At 40.0% G+C, this 12,945-nt stretch overlaps 1 protein-coding gene across 2 annotated transcripts in view; it reads left to right on the top strand.

Moving 5' to 3' along the window:
* The first annotated feature begins 3,216 nt into the window (after positions 1 to 3,216).
* hmcn1 (hemicentin 1) overlaps positions 3,217 to 12,945 on the top strand; it is a 99,840-nt gene continuing 90,111 nt past the window's right edge. For both annotated transcript variants that reach the window (XM_050054963.1, XM_050054964.1), the window contains exon 1: positions 3,217 to 3,799. In XM_050054963.1, coding sequence (XP_049910920.1) covers positions 3,544 to 3,799 — 256 coding nt within the window. In that variant the 5' untranslated portion in view covers positions 3,217 to 3,543. The remainder of the gene's footprint in view (positions 3,800 to 12,945) is intronic.

Genomic DNA, 12,945 nt, shown 5'->3' on the forward strand with positions numbered 1-12,945 from the left:
AAAAAAAGAAACTCATTTTACAGATGTGCAGGAACACAGTCTCTCAGAAATCTCTTGAGTCCTCCAACTTGAATACAGTTAAACATAGAATTATCATCTGCACTGTAACTATATCTAATATTCATCAGCAGTTACTCTTTGGTGTTTAAATTTGTGCTCGAACAGAAATCAACAGGACGTTAAATTAGTACAGTTTCCCAGCCAAACAGGCCTTTTCATTGTGACATTTTGGACATATGACAACATGAAAAGCAGATGTGTATGTGTATGTATTTATGGATAAATTCATTTTTGCTCCTTTGGTTTCTGGGTGCTAGTTTAGATCTTTTCATAGCAGACATTTTGACTTGTCCCTGCAGCAAAAAGCACAGGTGTTATCAATAACATTAATTATGGCTACATGGAACATCTAAGTGGTGTGGAGCTGTTGTTAATCTTGTTAATAACACCTGTGCTTTTTCCACTATTACAAGAATAACTTGTTCCCTCATAAAAAGTTAAAATAGTACTTCAAAGAACATTTTACTGCTGTTTTGTAACTGATCTTCTCCGTGTATTTTTGTCCATGTATCCATGTTTCACTTGTTTTACTCAACATGTATCATTGCTTATGCTCAGGAGTCAACACAGTTTATAAATCAATATCCTCCTCACAAACACCTGTGCACACTTACATACAAACACACATGTATGCACACGAACACACACACTTACACACGCATTCATTCACATTTTCTGTTCACATGTTATATTATTCTATGACACTGTGAAATTTTAACATTTTTAGGTGGAGGCCACCAGACCCACTGGGCCTCCTGCCTCTCCCTGCATTGTACATTATTTATCAGAATTTTGTGTATTTTAAATTGTCCAAAAATAAAAACATAAAGATAAGGGCAAAATGTCTGTTGTGAAAAAAAGCCAGAGATTTATGTTGGTCAGGTGATTGTAGTATCCCCCACCATTCACTTAGAGGCCAAGATGGAGAGCGGGATTACTGAAAAGTCAACAGGACATGATATTTGAGTCTTTTAGCCCAACAGATGTTACAGCTTTGTAAATGTGGCTCACTGAGAGCTGAAATCATCAGTGAAAAAAGAGCAAATTGAAGAGTGATTAGATGGATTTCACGATACACAGAGTGGCTTTCAAAGGTATTGGTGCCTGCATGCAATATGCTTAATTGATATTTGTTTCATCTGTGTGTAACTGCATCCAGAAGCAATCCTAGACTGTTGGGAGGCCAGAAGCAAAGAAGCCCAACAAGGCCCCCTGGTTTTGGATTTGACAACAAATCTACCATCATTTGCCAGTCAACTCTCCTTACTCTCGCTAAGTGAAATCTGACTCCTGCTACTCTGTGCTGTGACTCTGCTGACTTTCAGGTTATAACTGTAGCCACAATTGTCCGACAAAAATGACAATGAAGGTGGTAGGCAAGTATTGTAATCAGTGTACGCCCGTACATCATATAACACTGTGGCAAGCCTAGCTTATCAACAGTGCATAATGTGCCAATATTATGCCATCAGGGGCCCCTTTTCCCAAAATCTTTTTTGGGGGGCCCCACACATTTGCTTGCATTGCCTCTGCTGATGGTGCGCCCCTGACTGCATCTGCTTGATTGACTTTCAAACAGTCCTTTATTTGAGTAAAAGTACCAACCCAACATAGTAACAAAATTAGCTGAAAGATGACAAATTGATAAAAATTTTGAAACTGGGGCAATGTTAAAAATGATCAGTTTTACCTCTTCCTATGTTTATCATTTAAATAGGTTGTTTAGTTATTTGTTTCCATTGATCGCCCCATCCAACTAATGTTTTGTACTGTTATTGCTGTTGGTGTTTTGTTCTTGTTAACCTCCTAAGACCCCAGCTTTTGTTTGGTGTGCACTTTTAATTTCTACTACTTATTTGGGATTAATAGGACTTGATAAGTATAGAAAACTAATTATTGTCTTTGAACAGTAAGTAGTTTTGAAAAAACAAAAGCAGAACAATGTCCTCATATGAGGACAATGGGTTTATTTTTAATAGTCACAAGTGTGTAATGAAGTATAAAACAGTTTATTTCAATGCCTGAACATTTTGTGCAAAAACAAAACTGAAAACAATGCAACATTTTGTAACTCTATGGGCTAGGGGTCACTGTTAAACTCTAAAACTGTTCAAAACAGTTAATTTCAATGCCTAAACATGGCTCTGCAAAACAAAATTGCAAATAATGCAGCATTTCTAAAAGTCTTGTGATTTGTTCATTTTGTAGCACTGAATGCATTTTCCTCGCTCCACATCCAAACTATGAATGTCCTTTTTGTCTGTAGGAACAGTCTGTCACACCTTACTGGCCTATCTAAAATGCTGTGATAATATAATAATAAAGACCCAATGTCCTCAAATGAGTACTTTTTAATTAACAGCATCTCAGCTTGTTACTGTTGTTAAAATTGTTTAAATTTGTATGCAATATTAAACTCCAAATAAACAAGTTTCAACCATAAAATTCGATCAGGTTTTGTATCTTGTCCACTTTTGTGTCGGGAGCAAAATAAGTATAAGGTATAGCAAACCCAAAATGTAATGTCCTCATATGAGGAAGCAGGGTCTCAGGAGGTTAAACTTGCAAAAAATTCTCCAATCAAGACTTTTAACGTCAGTGGTGTAGACATCTATTCATATCAAATTCACAAGGATAGTATAATTTGCATGGTGAATAGCCTACAAATTTCAAAGTTATGTTGTAGACAATTACTGTAAGTGTGAGGTCAAATTAAATCCGCTAGGTGGCAATACAGAGCTCAGTATCACCGAGGAGCTGCTTTTTGATTGTCCTTGTTTCAGAGCAGCTTGTCTCATCCATAAGTTAAGCATTTCAAGCAGTTGGCTCCTGTGATTTAGAAGTTTTCAATTTCACTATAATTCAAACATTTATTGTCCTGATAAAAATGTGCATCTCATCGGTTCAGACATAGTATTGATTCTGATTGACTCAATAAGTGCTGCAACAATGCATATAAATCCAACATTACACATATAAGACCGTATATGTGCCCATTTATAGTGCCGCCGGTCTTTGTGAAACAAGTGACAGAAGTTAAAGTAAATTACGCACACAGTCTCTCTGAGTCAACACCTCGTCCAATCAGATCGCCGCTGTTCTGCATGGGGTAGTCTGCGCCTTGGAGACACTCTGCCCAGCTGAGAGGTGGTCTTTGTATGACAGAGCTGAACAAGGGCTCCTGACTCTGCAGACAACAGAAGACAGGCTGCTGCAGCTGCTGGGACCGCAGAAGTTTCGTTCACACACAAGTGAGAGGCTGCGACTTTTGCGCACAGAAAGTGCAGAAGCAGAGGCGCACGGAGATTCTTTTATTCCGTTTAATTTGGTAGTTGTGCTCATTGTCAATTGTTCTCAACACGTTTCAGTCCATTTTTTTGAGAGCCCGATGTCTCTACCTTTATCTCGAGACTCATCCTGAGGTTCCGAGTGGCGAGAACAATATACCCAAGAACTTTGCCTGAGAAACATCTTGGATCTGAAATGGGCAGCAGATTGGTATGGCTGTCCCTCGCGCTGTCAGTGGCGCTTTCCGCCGGGCAGGACACAGGGACCGAGGCCACAAAGGAGGACATCCCGGAGGGGGCATCCACCCTGGCATTCGTCTTTGATGTGACCGGTTCCATGTACGACGACCTGGTCCAGGTCATCGAGGGCGCGTCTAAGATTTTGGAAACATCCCTGAACAGACCAAAGAAAACTCTGTATAACTTTGCCCTGGTGCCCTTCCACGATCCAGGTAATGTGATGAAAATATGAGTGAAAATCAAATGCTGTAGTGGTCTGTTGTTACGCATGCCATTGTAGCTTTTTTTGCAAAATGTTTGTACACTTTTGGGATTATTTGGAGTTTTCTCTCTGCTGTGACAACAAAAGCACACAGAAAAGTGAGAAATGTGATAGTTTGCTCACAATCCGCCCTTTGAATGCCTAATGTTCCTCACACCTCCAGAGGAGGGACTCTGGGGGATTTCGTCTCCGCACACAGATGTTCAGCCTGGCGGTCACTATCATTAGCATTCCGCCAGGGTTAGTGTGTGGCTTTGGGTTTGCAATGCATCTTGATGATTATCATCACCCCTGGGTGCTCTCTCATTCTGAACAGTGAATAATGCCTAGACATTATATCATTGTGCTGTTTAACAGTAACCCTGGCTTGTAGGTCAGAGGTGCAGTTCTGAAGTCTGAATAATTAGTGTTAAATAATCAGAACTTACATTTAGTTTATACTTCAGTCTTCCTGGACAATGCTATGGTGATATGGCCGTGTAAACAAAGCTACTGGAGGATGCACATTCAGTAGGTCTAGTAATATGTGTTGTATCATTTTCCAAGTAAAATTCATGTCTCCATCACAAGCGCAGCTTTACTGAAGTCAGTGTTTGAAGTTCGAAAGTGTTGGTAATGGAGAGACTTTGTGTAAGGATTTTAACATCCCTGTAATTACTATTTTCTGAGAGGGAGTAGAGGTCACTTACCTGCTTGCAAAAGCACCATCAAAGGCTGCTGTGAAGCCATGTCATGAGGGTTTGTGTGCTGATTTGGGGGTGAGAAGTGTTACATGTCCACCTGCAAAAAAGTGCTCCATCAACAGCAAGAGCAAAGGGCATATGCTGGAGTGTGTGCGATGGAACACCTCTGTGGATAGACCTTATCAAAGAAACAGGTAGTGGCAGAAATTAGAGATGGAAAATCAGACATGTTTCGTTGCCAATAGTAGCTGTTAAGCATTTTAGGGTAAACCCTACCACACAGACACTCTGTTTTATAGTATTTGTATGATATCCTGTCAAAAAGTGATTTAGGACTTTTTTAAAGCGCTTTCCCCTCACTACTTCAAAATCTACTCAATTTAACTTGAATACACTTAGCAACTGCAGAGGAAAGGAACGAGATGAATGGACAGAGGTGCAGTGAAGAGGCAGATTCCTTTTCCAGATGTTTGTTCTCCTCTGCTAAATTTCAGCATGTCACAAATTCTTATGGAGCTCAATTCCTCAATCATAGATTCTGTGCCTAGAATAATAATTATATTCAAGGAAGAAATATGCTCAGTATACACAAGTGTAACAAATGATGTATTCATTATTGTGTGCCTCAGGGGGGAGAAGTGAATTTTAGATCATTTGCAGATGATGAAAGAGCTGTGATGCATTGTATGTTGGACAAAGCAACAGTAGTGAAACAATACTGTGATTATAACCTGTATCCAACTTCGAGGCTTGATTCATAGCAAATGTTACTACAGCTGTCACTGGGAAGTAATTATACAATTCCCCTCTTACAGTAAACTGAAGCTGCAACAGCTTGATTCAGAAAATCGGTGCTGGCTGGTCTTTACAAACTCCATGGCTTTGTGTTTGTCCCTCACCACCAAGTGACGTTTCATTTGCTTCTTAAAATGTTTACGAGGATGTCAGAATGTGTTCTCCAAAACCCCCGGGGGAATAGAGGAATGATTAGCACAGTGCAGTGACTGCAAGCAGGGGTAGCTGAACATTTCCCCAAATGTTGTTCTGCCCCTGCCTCCCTTTTTGTCCTTCTCCAACAATCTCCCAGACCCTCAGAGAGAATCAGTTTTGTTTTCACAAGGACTTTTATTTAGGCTTTGCCTCATTCTGACACAGATCCATTTTCTCTATCCGACCCAGTGCGATAACGCAGTCCCTCCTGTTTTATTTGGCTCCTTTTAAATCACAGGCCGGAGCTTCCCCTTTATTTACACTGCAATCTGACACGGTAAACATTAGAGAGTGTGTTTGTGTATCTGTGTTTCTCTGGGCCTGTGTGTTTGTGCTCGTCTGTGTGTGTGAAGCGAGAGTGTCAGGAGGATGCCTGGATATTGGGGTCAGGCTTGTGTGGGAAGATCAGTCAGGAAGCCTCCCCCCTTTCCTCCATCCTGCAGGGAGAGAAAGAAAGAAAGCAAGAGGATACTTCACAAGTCATTTTACTGAGGCACAGGGGTTGTGTATTTAGCGCTACAGTCTGAAAACACCCCAATGAAACAGTGGTAGGGTTGAATTTCTGGCCAACCTCTTGTGTTATCATTTCATACCTTAGTTACCTTTGAAAATGGCATTCACTTTATGAAAGAAGCGTTTGTGAAATACTGTCCAGGACTGGTCAAATAACAGCTGTGAACATGCACATCCCTCTTCTGTAGCTACAGGGAGCGATGACAATCTGTCATTAAAGAATCCAGTCTTAGGTTGAGGAGTCAAAGGTGTATTGCAAGCAGGCTCTCTGGACTCATGGAACATTTATTTGAGAGTTTACAGCCAAATAAACTTTATTTCACAACACTCCTACCATTACCATGTCAGGAAATGCGGCATTTATGCCAGAATTAATGTTAAACTGTGCAGGGTTCAAACTAAGCATATAAAAAAGACACTAAGCAAAGTGCAAAGAATCTGCTAAAGGAGTTGGTATGAAATAAAGTGTGTGTGCGCAGTGTGTGCGCAGGTTTCCAGTATCCTCTAAGACTTTACGTTTTACATGGCCCTGCTGACGTCCTTACACACATATGCTCGTCCTTGTAAATACTACCTTGCTGTGAGAGGGTGTGTTTGTGTGTCTTGTATATGCCTGTGTCAGTGTTTAATTAGTTGAGTTTGAGATGGGTCAGAATCCAGTGCCTTGGTTCAGTGACATTTTTTGTTTTATCGTGTTGGCTTTGCACTCCAGCATATCAGATTTTAAATGAAGCAGTGCTTTAATTCAGTTTAACTCAGTGCTTTAATTTGAGGGTGTTTGCATCTACATCAAAAGTGGCATATTTTATCCCGTAGTGGTTAGTAGTGTTAGTCTTCCAATTTTGAATGTCAAAAAGCAAAGGACAAGTAATTAACTTAAATAAAGTCATTATATTTAATATTCGGTTGCAAAGCCTTTGCAGTCAACAAAGTTTTGGAACCTTTCCGAGATGCAATCTTCCTCAATCACAGACGTCTTGAAATTATGCCAGCTTCAATTATTTGCTTGCTTTACCTAGTCTTGTCTTAATGTTCAACATTTTTGTTCTTTTGCATTGTCCTATAGACCAGACACACTCACACACAAAAGCACATATGAGTACTTTGCAAGACATCAAGGCCGTGCCCCTTTTTGGGGGATAGAAAGCAGAAGATCCTATAGATCAGTGGTTCCCAACTGGTGGGTTGTGGTCCAAAAGTAGGTCGAAAAGCCATTATTAATGGACCGCGAGTGACTTACGAACGTGTCAAGTTTATAAAAAACACACTTTATATTTGAAGTCCTGTGAATTTCAGGCATAAGCTTTTATTTTGAAGTGACGTTTCCTGTTGTGAGTGAATATCAGACAGATACTTAACAAAGACAGCAAGCTAGCTCAATGACATGGCCAAACGCAAGTATGATGCTGAATTGCTGAATTTGTTAAACTGTGGCAGGACCAGTTGGGAACCACTGCTATAGGTAGATGTCAATGCAGTTTGACATGTGTTGGGATTATAATTTTAACACTTCCATGCATTTATTCCTTGTTAAAGGAAATTTTGTTTTTCAGCCTTTTCTGAACCTGAGTGTTTGCAATATCTTAATAAATTAAGGTTGATTGCTGTCCTTCCTCTTCAGTCTTCCATATAGCCAAGTGGAACAGTGATTAGTTATTGAATAATGGTTATCCGGACATCTATACATATTTAATTGAATCATCAGGTATCGTCTAAGTATTGTCTCTAAATAATACATTTGTTAATGTTGTTGATCAACAGGCTGAGATTTAGTTGTGAACATTCACGCATCTTATGTGCCTCAAATCTCGGTGTAAAAGCATTTGTTAACCCGCTACTCAACAGCTTTTTGGCATTCTCCTGTTTGTCTCCTTAAGTGCATTTCTGTCTCCCAAAAGGGGGCGCGGCCTTGGCAATGTAGTGATGCTAGTCTGGTCTATAAGAAGTGACTTTTATAAAAAAGAACCAGATGTCCCAAACACTTTCAAATCCCCTAAAAGCCAATGACAGGGGTACCTTAGTTTGTAGAATCCAACATATCCTCATATGATAGCTTACGAAAACGCACATACAACAATTAGGATGATACGTAACAAACCAGTGCCCCACAAATTGCATTACCTACTTAATGAGAAGTTACGTACTTAACGTAAAGTTTTGTGGGTTAGGTTTAGGAAAAGAAACATGGTGACGATGTACCTTAAAATGACTCAAAGTCCATTTGGTCTTACACTGTTCTGATATCCGGTCTCCTGGGGGAAAGTCCTGTGTTGTTTGACCCATACGCCACACTAGTCTCCCTCCTTCCACGAACTTTTGCTCTTTATACTACTTACTTCTTTAAACCAGTCAGCACATTGGTCATGTGATCACAGCCTTCTGATTACCTAGGTTATATGCAAATTTCTGGCACATGGTTACATGGGTTTTGTATGAATTGTGGTGCGTTGTTCTTTGTAGGTATACATATGAAGAGTGCATTAGAACAGCCTGTTAGTGGTTATGGCTGTTGTCACAGAGATTGGGAAGGATAAACAAATATTCAAATGAGGATAATAGTGCACAGTTTTTGCCAGTCTTTCTAGAAGGCATTCATAATGTTGCAAACATTTGTACATGCAAGAAGTGATGGAGGTAGTTGTGTAGACTATGAAGAATTATTAATTGAGCTGGAGAGAGAAGTTTTAATCCAGTCTACTTTATCACCTCCGCATACCTGGCCAGTTGGCTTGCCTGCCGGATTGCCAATTTCGTAACATTACAAAAATTGTCAGATAAAGCCCCAGTATATGTTATTGGAAAGGTGTGGAGGGAGGGGGTTTCAGAGCTTTTTGACAATCCAACAAGTACTTTATTTGAAGCATACCGACCATTTAAAATTAAGCACTATTACTTGTAGTAGTAATTGTTTCATTTCAAATCCACTGCCGGAAAACAGAGCCAAAAAAGAAAACCATATTTCGGTCGAAATACTTTCTGAATGGGATGTGTTGAAGAAAAGGCGCAAGCAACAGTGCAAGACAAACAGGGAGAGGTTGAGTCATAGATTGACCAACTGGCTTACTGAGTGATATCTGCCTACCGTCATCTTTCTCACATCAGGAATTTCAAACTCCATAATGAAATCAATCATTGATGTCTTGGAGTTTTGCTTCTGTTTGAAGTGTTTCAGTTATGTGTTTTGTAGCATTGTTACGCTGAGTTGATGGCCTGTCTTGCTACCTTTTTCCAGCCAGTTAGCTTTAGTTAGAAGGAGATGGACCAAAGCTCTGGGCGTGCAGTGATGAGAGGAGATGACGGGATACCTTCTACCTCTGCATGATCAAAGGCACTCATCTCAGAGCTGCCTTTGTTAGTGTTTAGCCTCCTTTTCCACCATCCTATTTTCCCTTTGTTTCCTTCCTTCCAGAGCAGCAGTTTTTTGTCTGAACTGCCCCGCCCATGTGAGATTACAAGGAGCCTGCGTTTAGCTGGACACAGTCAATAATGATGCTATTAGGCAGGAATGCCAAAAGAAAGAGGTGGAGGTTTTTGGAGAATTAGAGGAGGAGAGAGGAGTGTGGCGGAAAACAATGTGTGTCCGTGTGTTTCATGTTGTAATGGACTTGCCCTGGAATATTATATTGGCCTTTAATTTGTAGGACTGTACATGCACAAATGCTCTCTTTGCGCAATAGTTTCAACTCTATATAGCTTTGTAACTCAGAGGTTATCCTCTTTTAATCTTGGGAGGCAGCACATACCTGAGGGCTTACATCTGATTCCAAGATTACTATGAATAAAGTTTCTTGTGTGGTCACAGGTAGTTGACCTTTGGCTTCACTGATTGACATGGATGACCCATATGTCAAAAGTTTCGGTACTCTACCAGGTTAGGTTTGTTTCTCTCCTGGCTTTGGATTATTTTCCAACCCCTGAACGAGGTCCTGAGGGTTCCTGTGCCCCGATTGTGAGTGACCTTCTGGGCTTTCAACAATATCATCTTGACCTTTCGTTCCTCGTCTTTTGTTTTTGTCTCAGCATCTTTTAGGTAATTGCAGAGGCATGAATGTTGGACAGGCTGCAGTAGTAAAAAAGTGGAGAAACAGATTGGGAACTTTAGACGAAGCTTTAATGAGGGTGAAGACATAATATGATTCACTGGTAGAAGTGAATTTAGGCTTAAAGTACTTGTAGAAAGAAAGGAAGAAAAGAAAGAGTTCATAGCCTGACATCACCAGACCAAATCACAAGTGCGAGTAAGTCTGGAAATGCTCAGTTTATTTTCAGTTTCCACGAGGTGTTATCACCGCTGTAGACCACAATGCCTCTGGGCGCAGTTGGATGGACTGACAACCAATTAGAGCAACAAAATGTGTTGCTGTTTTTGTAATCAGAATTTGAAAATAGTACTTAAATAAAAATCAGCTGCAGCCATCTTGGTTGGTTTTGAAAGTGCCCCAATGGCGCTCCTCTCTATTAAGCTAGATTTGTGCTGGCTGTAGTGTCCCTGGCAAGTGGGTTCACAAGCCAATAATGACGTCAAGCGTAAAGGCTCTGCAGGTTGTCAATCATCGTCTCAAACATGCCCCATATTAGATAAACGACTGTGATCAGCCTGAGCTGGCTGGAAATCTCTCCAAAGCAGAGAGGAGCTTGATGCGTCTGCGCACATCAAATAAAACATGAGCTTGCAGATTAGTCTGGTTCCATGGCTGAAGAGTTTATGCAGTAAAACTTCTTTTTTTTTTCATCACCCCAGACTTGAGAAAGTTTCATTGAATCCAATCCAATCCAATCCACTTTATTTATATAGCACATTTTAAAAACATAAAAGTTTATCAAAGTGCTGCACAGTGATTTACAATACAGAAAAGCATAATGAGGATTAAAATAAAGATACAGATAATGAGGCCTCTCTGTTGGCATAATATCAGTGCTAACACAGAGGGCACCAGCAACAATGATAAACCTGGCTCAACTTCTTCTGCGATGCAATACGACGTTTCAGATCAAATTTATCTGCATCAAATGAGGTAAATCAATGTTATTTACTGTAAATGACAAGTTAAAAAAATAACTATTTAAGGCAGTTCACTGTGTCACAAATGCATATTTTGCTGCATGTCCAACATGTAAGTTCCTTGTTCTGGGGCAGACATGTTAACTTGACCTATCCCTAACTCTTACCATGTGTCTGCGCCATAAGCAGCCAGTCATTCCAAAACCATTTATCTAGGAGAGTTTGGCACCCAAAGCAAGTCAGGTGATTTTGATAACAGCTGCCACGGCATGTCTTTTGCTGGTGGGGAGCAATTTTTAAATGCTGTTCTTGCAGTTTATTTTGTCCATCGCTGAAACAGTGCAGTGGCTAGAGGAGGCCTGACCCATGTAACACATTTAAAATATAGTTATGAATAACATGACCCATTTTACTCACCTCTACATCAGACATTTGGGTCACAAACCACTCTTTCAACATCACTTCCCTGGAGTCCAAATGGATAGTTTCCAGCTGCTCATTGCCAGCCGCACCAGCTGCAGACATACGTGCACTATGTTGTATATTAGTATTTGCCAGTCAGCATTTTTGGTGCTTTATTACACATAATAATAAGCAGCAACCTCAGCACTTTGACTATTACCCCTTTAACGAGGGCTTTCCTCAAATCAAAGTTTTTATAGTCAGTTTAGACTCAACAGATCGATGTCTAGACATTATTATTAAGGAAGCATTTTTCCTAAAGGACTTTTAACACAGATTCATTTGATTTCATTGTTTTACGTCATACTTTTGGGGTCTGGAGGACTCATTTGGAACACATTAGATTTTCGTTCGTACAGATCTAGTGCCAGAGTTGAACATTCCCATGGTTCAGTATGGCATGACCTCATTTTCTTTACTGTGTAAGCTGTTTATGTACATTTTAGTTGAAACATATGTAAGGTTTCAGCAGCTTGGCTGGTGTGTGCAGAGTGACATTTACTGTCAAACCATTCATATTCATACTTGAGTTATATGCCTCTTCACATAGAATCATACAGAGGATGCGTTTTTTGAGTTATTCTGTGTTTAAAACATGCAGGCATTTATTTGAGAAAGATGATCCTCAAAAACACATCACGTACATTGTGAATGTGCAGGATAGCAGGGCAGCCTGGCTCTTGTTTTGGTGGCCATGTGTTATTTTTCTATGTTGTAAAGATCTGAAAACTTAAATCTTTACTAATCAGTTCCCCTCAGCGCCACAGTGCTTTTTAGTGTCTTCCAGCACTTTGTTTTGGTTTCATTTTACTGTTTTGGTTCAGTCTTGTTTCCAACCTCAACAGGTAGTTGTTCTCCACAAAAAAAACCTTTGATAAACCATTGTACACTACCTTCATAGCTCTAAATGGCAGACAAACACGACATGAACATGTTGAAGCATTTAGCTGTAAAGAGCCAGATATTTCTCTCTGCAGTTAGTCGAGATCAAAATGGAGGTAAAAAGAGTGTGAATATTGGACTTACATAGGTGTCAGTTAGTCAGAGACAGAACTCCAAATGAATACTTTCCACGTCTGTTGGATATGTAAATAAAGATCTGTTTACTAACACGTACACAATTTATAAGGTGATAATATGTCAGTTTTGTCGCCAGAAAAGTCAATTATTGTTGCGTTAATTAAATTTTGTCTACTGGGTCTGTTACTATATTGAAAATGACAGAGCAGGGCATTACCTCCTTGTAAAAGTTTAATGATCTTATTATCATGGGACTATAGTTTTACAGCCATACATAAGCAGGATGTTGTCAGTGACACTATGTACAAGATGTGCTCATGGGTCGCAGTGGAAGAACACTCATCAGATTGGCTTGCTTGTAGTGAACCAAATCTCTGCGGCGCTTCCTGTAATGATTAAAGTTGCTTTGTGGGTATGCAAGAAAAC

Source organism: Epinephelus moara, chromosome 10 (assembly GCF_006386435.1).
Source record: "Epinephelus moara isolate mb chromosome 10, YSFRI_EMoa_1.0, whole genome shotgun sequence".
Classification (NCBI taxonomy): Eukaryota; Metazoa; Chordata; class Actinopteri; order Perciformes; family Serranidae; genus Epinephelus; species Epinephelus moara.